Source organism: Malaclemys terrapin, chromosome 15, assembly GCF_027887155.1.
Source record: "Malaclemys terrapin pileata isolate rMalTer1 chromosome 15, rMalTer1.hap1, whole genome shotgun sequence".
Lineage (NCBI taxonomy): Eukaryota > Metazoa > Chordata > Testudines > Emydidae > Malaclemys > Malaclemys terrapin.
The window spans coordinates 34,569,391-34,582,956 of NC_071519.1; the positions used below are offsets into that span (position 1 = coordinate 34,569,391).

The following is a 13,566-nucleotide window of genomic DNA, read 5'->3' on the forward strand; positions in this document are numbered from 1 at the left end:
ATGCATCAAATACACAAAGATGCATCACTTGTCAACATAGTTATGCTAGCACAACCACAATAGATAAAGCCAAACAGGAGTGTGCATCCCCAGACTGCAGCTGCAGAGAATTATTTTCTCTTATTAATATTGGCTATGTACAATGCAAGTTTATTTAATATTCCCATTTAGTGTTTTTAGGATACAAAACTAAATCCAGAATGCAACTTAGAATACCCATGCATAAATCACATCAAGGGGAGAAAAAAAAAATTGTTTACATGATGGCACATTTACCTATGTGCATGAGGGAAAAGTCTCCACACATCCATGCACTCCATACCCAAATGGACATCAAGAGCCCACTTACCATGAACTTCTGTACACTAAGAGGGAAAGTGGCTGAGTAGAGCAAAATCTGCCTGTTTTTAGGTAGCGTAAGAATAATGTCCTCCATTATTTGAACAAAATCCTGAGACAGCAATTTATCTGCCTGCAATGAGAAGGAAAAAATATATATCACACACACGAGTGCTGCAAATTCCAGATATTTTGGATTAATGTTAAGTTAGAAGAACATGGAACTAATGTTCTCCTCAACCTGTGGGGTAGAAAGCTTGTTTTGAGTATAATGCTTCATGGACAGCTTTATTTACCTACTAGGGAAAAGCTTTACTTCAACTGCAAACATGAGAAATGCAATTTATCCTGCCTCACTTCCAATGCTTTCAATTTAAGAGCTATAGCAGACTGAAGAAGGAAGAGCAGAAGATTTCCCCATTCCTTAACTGGAATTCATAGATTCTAAGGCCAGAAGGGACCCTTGTGATCATCTAGTTGGACCTCAACTCAAGCCACAGAACTTCCACAAAATAATTCCTAGACTCTATACATCTTTCAGAAAACATCTGATCTTGATTTAAAAAATTGTCAGTGATGGAGAATCTACCAGCATCCTTGGTAAACTGTTCCAATGGTTAATTACTCATTGTTTAAAATGTACACCTTACTCCTAATCTGAATTTGACTTGCTTCAGCATCCATCCACTGGATTATGTTACACCTCTCACAGCTAGAACAAAGAGACCATTATTTAATACTTGTTCCCCATGTACGTACTTACAGACTGATCAATTCCCCACCTTAACAGAAGAGCAGCCATACTAGGTTGGATGACTGGTCTATCTAACCCAGTATTCTGTCTGTGATAGCAGCCTGTGTCAGATGCTTTAGAGGTAATGAACAGAACAGGGCAATTTCAAATGATCCATCCCTATCGTCCAGTCCCAGCATCACACAGTTGGGAGGTCTAGTGACACATGGAGCACAGGGTTGTGACCTTGAGTATCTTGTCTAACAGCCACTGATGGGCTTATCCCCCATGATGTTATCTAATTCCTTTCTGAATCCAGTAATTCTTTTGGCCTTCAAAACATCCCATGGCAACAAGTTACACAGGTTGATTCTGGGAAATACTTTTTTGTTTTAAACATGCTGCCTATGAGTTTCATCTTGTGTTACGTTACCCTTTGGGTAAATAATGTTGTCTTATTCACTTTCTCCACACCATTCATGATTTTATAGACCTCTATCATATTCCCCCCTTCGTCATCTCTTTTCTAAGCTGATCAGTCCCAGTCTCACTATCTTCTCATACAGAAGCTGATCCACACTCCTAATAATTTGTTGCCCTTCTCTGCATCTATTCCAATTCTAATGTATCTTTTTTAAGATGGAGCAACCAGAACTGCATGCAGTATACAAGGTGTGAGTGTACCATCAAATTTATATAGTGACATTATGATTTTTATCTTATCTATCCCCTTCCTAATTGGTCCTAACATTGGCAGCTTTTTTGACTGCCACTGTACACTGGGCAGATGTTTTCAGAGGTATATCCACAATAACTCCAAGGTCACTTTTCTGAGCGTTAACAGCTAATTTAGACCCTATCATTTTGTATGTATAGTTGGGATTATGTTTTCCCAATGCACATTACTTCGAAATTCAACATTGATTAAATCCATATACTGTTTCATTCCCCAGTCACCCAATTTTGTGAGATCCCTTTGTAACTCTTCGCAGTCAGCTATTTGTTAAGTGAAATAGATTAAGCTCCTTGAGTCTATCACCATAAGGCATGTTTTCTGACCCTTTAATAATTCTCATGGCTCTTTGAACCCACTCCAAATTTTCAACATCTTTCTTAAATTGGGGACACCAGAACAGGACAAACTTTTCCAGCAGCAGCCCCACCAGTGCCAGACAGAGGTAAAATAACCTCTACTCCTACTCTAGCTTGCCATTTATGGATCCAAGGATCGCATTAGCCTTTTTGGCCACAGCATCACACAAGGAGATTAGGTTCAGCCAATTATCAAGCATGAATCTAGCAAGCTATTTCTCACGTCTCCACTCTCCCAGCGCCCTGACTCAGATTCAGTTGTTTCAAGAGAAGTTAGAAGGAACGTTGCTTTTACTCTATTGGAGAACAAATCTTTAACAACGGACTCTTCAATCTAGCAGAAAAAGGTAGAACATGATCCAATGGCTGGAAGCTGAAGGTAGACAGATTCAGACTGAAAATTATGCATAATGTTTTTAATGGTGAGAATATCCATTTGAACAGTTTACCAAAGGTTGTGGTGGATTTTTTAAAATCAAGATCAGATGTTTTTTAAAAAGATATGCTCTAGGAATTATTTTGGGGAAGTTCTATGGCATGTGTTGTACAGGAGGTCAGACCCCTTGAAATCTATGAATCTACTGGATCTTTGAATATCAATTTATACTGAGAGGTTTGTATTACAACAGTCATTTTAAATGGAAGAGTAAGAGCTACCCATTTCAGAAGAGATTGTTAACCTAATTCTCAGTGGTCCTACAAAATAAGGGGAAAGCAAACTTTCCCTATCAGTTTGCTTCCATCAGTCTCTGAGAAAAGTACATGTTGAAAACTCTTCCCTCCCAGATGACTTTCCCCACCCAAAAATGCAGAAATGGATCAATCTCAGCTTTATGGTGTCTACAGAAAGTCTGACAATTTTAATGGCCAGCAATGTTCAATGAGCAGGCCTGCAGAGATGTGTCATTGTTGTAACTTCCTGTTAAATATCTTTCCATGTTTTGCAGATCTTTAAGACAGCAACTTGCCTCATCCAGTACTATCATCTGGACGTGTTCAACCTTTGCTACTCCTTTCTTGATGAGATCCAGAATTCTCCCAGGGGTAGCTATCACCACATGCACTGTAAATTTTAAAAAGAAAATACATTTAGGTGGATTTTTGCTTGGATAAGAAACAGTACAAATACACAACATTGGCTTGGCTGACAATTACACTAAGTCAACTTTAAGGGCCTATTTGTACAAACAGTTTGTGGAAAATTGGGGTGTAAATCTGTGTCAAGGTAGCCTGACACGTACTAATCATCTACGTGGACCCCATTCCCGCTCACTATAAGTTCTGTAGCATGCTCGGAGGTATTCCTGTTTCAAAGCGGTGTAGATCAAAGTGCACTACAGAACTTATCGTGCACTGACGCAGAGTCCACCTGGACAGTTAGCACACAGCATATTTACACCCCAGTTTCCTGCAAACTAGATGCTTGAACAGACCAATCCTTAGAGATGAATGTAGAATGGATGCATAAAACCTCAGCCTGGCTCATAAAAGGCCAATGCTAGGATAATAGCAGCTGAAAGGGAGAGATTTTAGTGCTAGGCTTTGCAGTACTGTGCAAGCCACTAAAGAGCAGCAACCTTAATTGGAAAGTGTCCTAACCTGTATCATCAAGCCTCATTATGTCATCACGCAGATTGGTTCCTCCTGTTGTTGCCATCACTTTGGCACCTCCCATGTGTTTGCTAACCTGGATACAGATCTGACTGACCTGCAATGCTAGTTCTCGAGTGGGAACAATCACCATTGCTGAAAGAGAAGATGCACAAAATCCTCAACACAGGATGCATTTTATGTCTTAATACTGCCTTCCTCCCAGTTCAAAAAGGCACTAAATAATGATTATCCTAATGAACACATGCACTCAAACGCTATGATGGCTAAACTTTAGCAGGTTTAAGGAGGTCTATGAAAATTTTTAATGACTCATCATGGAAACTGCATGGGTATTCTTCATGACAAGGAAATATTGCTGTGTTGAAGCACAGTAAGTTAACTGGCATTCCTTGCATGCTATTAAATAGTGCCAGCCACAACTTATATCCCAGCCACCTTTACACCACACTTTTCAGGGCATATAAGCAAGGATGAAGAGAAATTTGTAGTAGTTGAGATTTTCAAAGCAGTGTTGGGGATTAATTTTAATTGAAAGCGTGTCCAAATCCCCAGGTTGCTTTGAAAAATTCAACCACCAATTTTAGGTATTAATCTGCAGGCCATCAAGCTACACTGATGCCTACAATCTTCTAATGTCTCATCCCACAAATACTGACATGCAGCAGCCAGGCTACTCATGTTAGTTCCTAGATGGAGCTTCATGTAAACTTGTCTTCAGCTCACCTTGTATATTGTCCTTCTTTAAGTCTAGCCGTTCAAGTAAGGGAATGAGGTAGGCTCCGCTCTTGCCCGTTCCATTTTTAGCTCTAGCCAAGATATCCCTACCAGACAAAGCAATGGGAATACTCTCCTCCTAAAAAGCAAGCACAGGGCAATGCAACAACAAAACAACCTCAACTACAGCTTAAAAAAAAAAGGCCCTGTTTAACACTGACCCCGATAAGGGACAAGAGAACTTTCCAATGCAACACTGAGTTATAAGACCCTATATGTGAAAGTACACCAGCCTCATCACAAAAACGACAAACTGATCAAGCAAAAGCATTTCAGCATCCCACTTATGAGAAAACTGCTCCCAGTATCCCATTTATCAATGCCCCACTAGTCTAGCCTGGTCATAGGCAGACTGAATGGAACAGCTACCACAGGAATGATCCTAATGTGCAGGGTGTACACATATTAGGTGCAACGAAGGAGATGGGGGAGAGGTGCTATCAAACTATCCCATGGGGAGAGAAAGGCTCTCCACCCTAACCCCCATTCCAGACACCAATTAGACCGGAAAAAGGTCTAGGTAGGAAGTAAGGAAAATTGCCTGCGTGACTTCAAGTCCATGTATATATTTTAACATTACACTGTGAAAAGAGAGGGCTTATTAGCTTTTGAAATTTAAGACATCCTCTATGGTGCCAGCTCCAGACTCAAAGACCAGAAGTATTTTTCTTTCTACTGTTCAGATAAAAGTATAAAACCATTCTTTAAGACTTAGAGCCTGGGTGAAGATAAGCGTTCAGAATGCCTTGTATCATATTCCCCATGATGAGGTGAAATGGCACAATTGTGTGTACTTTAATCCTTCTCCAGTGCTCAATTAAAAAAAAAAAAAAGAAATTGCAGATCACAAAACAAGAGAAACATCAGAACAAGGGTGTGAGAGGACTTTACTTGGGGGGGGGGAGGGAGGAGGGAGAGGGGTTGTACTAGCTTCCACTGAAGTGCATCTCAGTGACCTTTTGTCCCACCTCTGCTGAGAGGTTTGTGATTAGACTGGCACAGAGTTGCAACTAAGGGGTGAGAGGAACTACAGTAAGATTCTACAGAGATTTTTTTGTGATGACTACCTCTGTGGTACTTAGATCGACGCAGAGCTATTAAATTTGTCCATAAAAGTGAACAGAGAAGATTGCGGACGTCCATGGGACTACTTACACACTGGAAGTATCTTAGCGAATTGTTGCCTACAACCCCCTGACCTCTCTATGATGAGCAGAAGAATCATATGTCAAGCCTTTAAAAGGTAAAAAACCCTAATTTCTATGTTACTGGGTATTTTTTGGTTTGGTATGAAGTGAGTTTTTCAGAAATTATACTGTCAAAGCCTCAGTGTCAAAACTTCAAGGATGCCCAAAAACCTGTAAATGACTGACTATGAGATAGCTAAGATGAAGCAATCAGCATGTGGCACAAAGAATCTGCTCTGTACTAACCTGAATAGGAGATGGTTTTTCCCAGCCCATTTCAAAAATTCCCATCAGCAACTCCCGTTTAAGACAGTAATCTTCAAACTCATTTCCTTTTGTGGAGGTCACATCCTGAGTAGTTAAGAAAGTAGAACAGTAAGACCAGTTCATACAAATTATCCCCATAAACTGGTTCAACAAAATAATCCAGGACAAAGATAAGGCAAAAGGGAGTAATAAGCCCTTTCCAACCATCCATCATACAGTCGTTCACAAAAATCGGTGTAGTGCAACCACGGATAATAAGGTAGTATTGGTTACTGGGGACCAAGCAAAGTAATCTGCATACACACTTAAAACTTTGTCTCTGTTTTGCAGCAAAAGCACTAAGACTTCATCCTGTAGTATTCTTAAAGTAAAAATATACCCCGAGTTTCAACATACTTGAGAGAGCAAGGAAACATATTTGCCAAGTATCTCTAAGAATGTATATTACGATCTACTTTTAATTAAGTTTTAAAAATAGATCAGAAATGAATTTTCTCACTGTTAGCACACCATCTCTGCAATTTATCTCACATCCTCAACCCCATGCTTACAGTTACCTTTAAAACATCCTTACCGAAGTTTTGATTCTCAGATCTTTTGGAGGGAGTTTTAAAGTCTTCTTCCAGTCATCACCAGGTCTGCAATGTGAAGGCACTAGTTAATATCCCTAAATAATTCTATTCTGTTTTAAGTAACAATTAGTACTTTGCACAAACTAACAAAACCTTAACCACTCAGGCAGGTTATTATTTCCCCAGTTTTACAGATGTGGAAACTGAAGTACAGAGATTAAACCATTTACCCAAGGCAAGGAGGACCATGACAAAACAAGAATTAGAACTCAGAAGTCCCTGAATTCCCCAAACTCGGAGCATTATACTTCTCTCTAAACAGCACCCACTTAAATGGTGCAATGTAGTAAATTGGGGAGAAAGGGATAGCTCAGTGATTTGAGCATTGGCCTGCTAAACCCAGGGTTGTGAGTTCAATCCTTGAGGGGGCCATTTAGGGATCTGGGGCAAAAATCAGTACTTGGTCCTGCTAGTGAAGGCAGGGGGTTGGACTGGATGACCTTTCAAGGTCCCTTCCACTTCTAGGAGACAGGATATCTCCATTAATTAATTAATTTATTTAAATGCACCAAAGAACCTGGCCTAATTATTTCACCCAGAAATGCTGCTCTTATCTTAATAATAATTGTAAGAGAAGAGTCTCTCAAGCACTGATTATCTACTCACTCTTATAACCATTAGCAAATATGATGAAAAACTTTTCACCTCATCAAGTTCCCCTCACTATTTCAGAACCAAACATGACAAGTAACATTAGCCAACCTTCATAACCTGTATCTACTCCCAACAGTGTCCAGTGCTCATAGCTAATGTCTTGAAAGACAGTAAGAACCCATAATTCATTTGTCTAATTTGTACAATGCTAAACCATGAGGGGGAAAAAGAAGAAAAGTTTTCTTCCCACCCCCAGCCGATAATCAATTCACCATGTCCTATTAGCCAGACTCTCAGCAAGGAATAAGATTTTTGACTATTTAAACCAAAACTATATGTTGGACCACTTTTATTAATTGCATTCTTTTCATCTGAGAGGCAGTTTCTTCAAAATTACTAAAGCAGTTAAAAGCATAAATGTGTTTATAATTTTCATTCATACACTAGAGAAGAAAAATAATTATCCATACACAAAAGTGTCTAGTTCTTATAACAGACCGAAACTTGAAACTGGATCTGGACAGTTCTTTCCTCCAATTTCCAACTCCCAAATCCACATTTTATAATGTGTTTTCAGACATTCCTAAGTTGGGGAGGAGGAGTGAGGGGGTTTTAGTGTTGCACTTGTTCCAGGTACACTTCATTCAAACCTGTACTGGTATCAAAAGAAGTGTTAAACTGGGGGGGGATCAGACATTTTTTAAATAATGTTTTGAAAATCACCCAGGAAAGAAAGTGAATGGTTTAGGTCAAATAAAAACTGGCATTTCCAGTTTTTAAATATTTAACTCTAGTTCTAGCATTTACTGAGAAATATCTACTAAATGTCATGTAATTGAACTGTGTGTGTGTGTGTGTATGTATGTATATATACACACACACACACACACACACGTGTGTGGGGTGGGGGACAGAGACAAGACAATACTCAGAACAAAGTGACTAAGGTCCATCATGTGTTACAACTTGCCACTTGTATTAAGCTATGGTCATACACACTTGTATTAAACTACAATAGACTCCACATCTTCCCCTCATCCTTAGCACCGATCCTGAACAAGTGATCAGGATGAGAAGGTGTTTCTCAGGGGAAAAGCTATCAAGAAAAGAAATTAAGGTAGGCCATCAACCTATGCTTTTCAATAGTATACAACTTGAGAAAATGCCTTAACTATTACTTCGCACAACTGATAAATAACCAGGATCTGTCAGAGAAAGTCTATTAATTTCACATTTATTTCTGAATTATCAGTAGTTCATATTCTTCATCTGACCGCCCACACTGAATTTTAAGGTAACAATAGGACATAGAACTTAAATATCAACACAAGAAATCTTAAATCCTCTCCAATGCCTGGTAGCTCAAACATTTGTTTAAGATGCTGCTTAACATATACGCAAATACTTACTTAATAGCGGAGGTCATACTCTGTGCTTGCTGTTGAGTGCCATTATTGATTGTGTTGGTGTTTTTCAGCTGGTTCATCTGTTGCTGAGTCTGTGTCCCCCCACCTCCTGGGCCCCCACTTGGTTTTACAGGGCCTCTCAGCTGCCCATTCTGACTGGATAGACCCATTATAACAGGGTTCTCTGTTCTGGCCGTGCTCATGTTTTTCTTTGTAAAGATGTCTTTTTAGACTTCAAAACTTTGAAAGTCAGTACAGAAACTGTAATAACAGTTTATTAGACTCTCCAAAATGAAGAGATAAATAAGTCTTGCTCAATATATGAGTCCTTTATTGCAATGCAGGCAAGCACCTGTAAGTCACTCAACAGTAAAGTAGTAACTTGCTCTGATGCACCGTGGAACAACTTTTTTTTTTTTTTTTTTAAAAAGCCCTCTAACAAAGTTGAATTATATCTGAATTCACTCACTTCAGTCTGAAAAAGATACAGGAAAAAAAACAATTAATACATGGACTGAGTGTGTAAAAATATATCACATTACTAGTATTACAAACTACTTTGATACTTGAACCAAAGCACTACCAGAACAAGCATCCAAATCCTCGGTACTTTAAACAAAGGCACCCAAAAAATCAAGTGTCACAAATAAACCAAAAATTAAACTTTCCTACTTAAAACTGAGCACACAACTATCATTTTATGGCATCATGTGGAACTCTGTAAAAATGTGTACTTTTAACATCTTTTATGTAATGAAGTGCTTTACATATATTAACTACACCCCAGGTATGAGTCACAGAGATTATTTCACCCAAGCTTGAAGTGCAGCCACCTCTGGGGCAGAACACAGCAGCTGTTTACCACCACAAAGCAATGCTACACATCAATTAAGGACAGGAGATGAAGAATACCACCGTATTATAAATTATAGGGAAAACTGGGGGTGGAGGGCACTATGCAATTACTTTAATATCTCAATTGGAGGAAAAGGGGGAGAGAAGAGCACACTAATACAGAAAGCAAGATGAAAATCATCTGAAGTAATCTGAGAAACACTGGAAATCTGAAAGTTATAAATTCTATTTCTATTTAAATAGAAGTTTAATTTTAACAGCTGGTTTAACAGGTAAGATGTACAATTTAAACAATAAAACTTCAATTTCAAACAGTGAAACCAAGTCCTTCAGTCTCAGTGAATCAAAACAGCTTCCTGTTTTATTACATTCACAAAACCTTATATATAGCATTACTCACAGTGGTTAAGTTTTCTAATTAGAGATGCAATTCAGATACAAATGTATCAATAGAGATTTCCCCCTTAATTTTTTAATTGAGCTAACACCCTTTGCGTTACATTCAAAATAACGGTCACTGAAAAACCCTAACCCTGAAAAACCTGCCTGGTGCGCTCAGAAAGAGATACATACAAAACAAATTTAAAGTTAGTGGCAGAGTATTGGAAAAGTAACTGTAACTAACTGTTTGGCAAACAAGATATCAAACACACACACACTCTTTATAGAAAGATACTAAAGTACAAAATTGTAAGATTAATTTGTTTGAAGTAACCCTAGAATTGTTACTAACAAGTAAACTCTACAGGCCTATCAATAGCCTTTTCAAAAAAGGATTTACAGGCTTGACATATAGTAAGTATCACCACAAAGCAGCTGCATTTTACACAATAAATGCAAAACAAAGGCAGCATTAGTTGATTAAAGAAGAACAGGAGTACTTGTGGCACCTTAGAGACTAACAAATTTATTAGAGCATAAGCTTTCGTGGACTACAGCCCACTTCTTCGGATTCATATGCATCCGAAGAAGTGGGCTGTAGTCCACGAAAGCTTATGCTCTAATAAATTTGTTAGTCTCTAAGGTGCCACAAGTACTCCTGTTCTTCTTTTTGCGGATACAGACTAACACGGCTGTTACTCTGTTAGTTGATTAATGCACTCTTACAAAAATGTTGTTTATAAGATACCTCTCTCCATTACCAGGTAAAATCCACCCATAGAATTCAAATACTAACATTCCTTAAAGCGACACCAATATCTAGTCACTTTCAAAAACAGTTAAAAGCAGTTTCAGGTACTACAACCTGCTTCTGAGTATTTCTGCCAACTTTTATGGTTTTATAATCAAGTTTATATATTTTTTTCCAAACAGTCCCCTTTTCCTTTATTTGTTTCAAAGTAAAGACAGAACAAATGACTTACTAAGGAAGGGAAACAATTAAAATTAGTATGTGCCAACAGCACAAAGCAATCTTTTAAAACAAAAAACAAAAACAAAAAACAAAAAAACCACACACTTTCCTCCAGTCTCTGGGTCAGTCATTTTAGATGGTACTCTTGTTATGAGTAGGTAAAATATTTTCAGATGGATGTCATTTTCAAGTACCTTTAATTTACAGCGACACTGCCATAGACCCAAAAATATTTTAAAGTGTTTAAATTAAAATAATTTCATTTTTAAAAAGTCAAGGGAAACATTTGGATTAAGACATTTCCCTTGTGTTACAACTCAAATATCAAAGCATATAGCTAGGACAGGAGAACAAAAAAATATAAACAGCAGAGAAAGATACAGCAAGAGGTAAATTCAACTTTAAACTTTAATAATGTGTTGTTAGTACCTCACTTTCATTTTTATTTTACCTGGCAACGTGCCTTTAAATCTTAACCCACACCCACAGTAGGATTCCAAAACTTTAAAGTATAATATGTAATAAAGTAAAACTATATTTAATAAATCTGAACAAACCTAAAATTCAGGGACAAGCATCACCACCAGTTGGAAAGCTAGTGCCCTCTACTAGTAAAGCTCACCACCCCCTATTCTAAGCATTTCCTTTCTTGATTTTGACCACGTATACAGACTATGGAAGCCGCTGCCTACACATTTCTACTGCCCTTTCTGCAGTAAACATCCCCCTTTCCCCGAGGAACTTTGATTTTTGCCTAAAAAGAGCACACAATGCTACATGAACAAATACAAAATTAGGGGGCGCTTTTTAGGTGACCCCAGAAACCACGTCTTCCATTTTTTGATAGGGTTCAAATACTCCTGAGGCCGAGGTGAGCTGCTCCAGAACCGACCTACATTTCCTCTAACATAAGGACCTCACTGCAGCTTCAATCAGTTTAGAAATTTCAACCATAGTCTCATCCTTCTCCCCACCTCCCCCCAAAAAACGGAACGTTTCATTTTCCGAAACAATGGAACGCAGCAGCTTAAACACGTATTGCTTCACTCCCACATCCCCGTGGGCCTCTGCCTGGGAGTGACAGGGGCTTTAGGGAGAGTGTCCGGAGCAGTTTCTGCAAAGCTTGGGGAAGGGGGCGATTTCACCAGGCAAAAACAGGGGCAGCCCGGCTCCACCACAACCGAGGGGCGCCCCGGTTTAACAACAAACGTACATAACCCACGTTTATTTGCGGCCAGACAGGAACAGCCTGTAGGAACAGGCACAACCCTAAAAGTGTATCTGCGCAACATCAGCGGGCACCCGACTCCGGCAACATCCGTCGGGGAAACAAAAGACCATCCCCGCCCCCTCTGGGCCCCAGACACCGAGGGGGGCGGTGCTCCCCAGATACACCAACCCTGCACGCCAGTCCAGGGCAGGGTCCCCCACCAGAAACACCAAGCCCCCCCGGCCCCCCTCAAGGTCAGGCTGGCAGATGCACGCCTCCCCCCACTTCACGGCCTTCCCCCCACCCCCCCACCCCCCGCAGCGCCGCCCCTTCGCGAAGCGCCCGCTCGCCCCCAGTGCCCTAACCCGCCTGCAGGGCCCCCCATGGGACACCGAACACACCGGCCCCCGGCGGGGGGCGGATGAGACCCACCAACTCCCTCCGCAGCGTAACCCCCCACCCAGTCCGGAGTGGCCGCCCGCTAGGCCCGGCCCAGCCCAGGCCCGGCTCCAGAGCAGGCCGCAGGCCTCACCAAAGCGCAGGCCGATGCCCGCCCGCCCCATACCCAGCCCCGAAGGCCGCTCCCCCAGCACCCTCCTCACCGCCGCCGCCGGCTGCGCTCCCCGCTCTCCCGGGTAAAAAAGTCCTCGCACTCGCCCGTTTGGTGCCTTGTTATGGCGATTCGACGCTCCAAGATGGCGGCTTCCTTCTTCCTCCCGTGTGCCCTCCCCCTCCCGGCCGGGTAGGCAAGCAGGCCGGCCCCTAGGCCCGCCCCCGTTACCTCAGTGCTAGCCTAGAAGCGGCCTCCTGGGGGAGCCGGTGCGCCCCGCACCAGACGCCAGGTCTTCACACCCTTACCCCACGGGCAGCGGCCCCACGCAGCCGCAGCCACGCCCCCACCTGCCCCAGCGCCCACGCGGAGCCCACCACGAACCCGCCGTCACCTGCTGTTAGGCGCGGCCAGGCTTTCCCTGCCTAGAGCCCGCTCCGCGAGAAGCCGTGTGTCCCGCTACCGCCTCGCGGCATGCGTGCGGGGCGTCCTCCTCAGGCTTGTACCCTCCCGCCTCCGCTCGGCCTCGGCCATTGCCACGCCACGCCACGCTCATCAGCGCTTCTTTTAAAGGGGACAGTCACAGCCTGCGTTCGGCATCTGCTGCTCCCTGCGGGCCTGCCCGAGGCCCACCAGCTCCTCCTCCCCTCGCGTCACTTAAAGCTCCGCTGCCCCGGACAACACGGGCTCCCTGCCTCCCTCCCGGGCCAGAGCCGGAGCCGGAGCCGGAGCCGCGGCCGCACCGCGCGGCGGGGGGTGGGCTGGGTTGCGCGCGGTTTCTTCGCGCACACGCGCCGCCATCTCCAGCCGCGAGGCTGGGCGCGCGATTTCTGATCGCCGTGAAACGCGGCTCCCCGTGTGCCTGAGGCGCCCCAGACAGCAGCCGCGTTCCCCCCTGCGCGAGGCCGGGCGCGCTCTCGCGTGGGCGGGTAAAAACCGCCTTCACCGCGCCCCAGGGA

General features: G+C 42.3%; 1 protein-coding gene across 2 annotated transcripts in view; it reads right to left on the reverse strand.

The window, feature by feature from the left end:
• The window catches only part of DDX6 (DEAD-box helicase 6), a 29,128-nt gene extending 15,812 nt beyond the window's left edge, over positions 1–13,316 (reverse strand). The window contains exons 1-8 of one of the 2 annotated variants that reach the window (XM_054005873.1): positions 13,002–13,316; positions 8,642–9,113; positions 6,581–6,644; positions 5,986–6,090; positions 4,502–4,631; positions 3,764–3,910; positions 3,129–3,227; positions 350–468 (exon numbers count right to left, since the gene is read on the reverse strand). In XM_054005873.1, the coding sequence (XP_053861848.1) occupies positions 350–468; positions 3,129–3,227; positions 3,764–3,910; positions 4,502–4,631; positions 5,986–6,090; positions 6,581–6,644; positions 8,642–8,841 (864 nt within the window). In that variant the 5' untranslated portion in view covers positions 8,842–9,113; positions 13,002–13,316. Of the gene's footprint in view, positions 1–349; positions 469–3,128; positions 3,228–3,763; positions 3,911–4,501; positions 4,632–5,985; positions 6,091–6,580; positions 6,645–8,641; positions 9,114–12,659; positions 12,771–13,001 lie in introns of those variants that run through there. The other variant, XM_054005872.1, reaches the window with a different exon arrangement.
• Between the last annotated feature and the right edge of the window lie 250 nt (positions 13,317–13,566).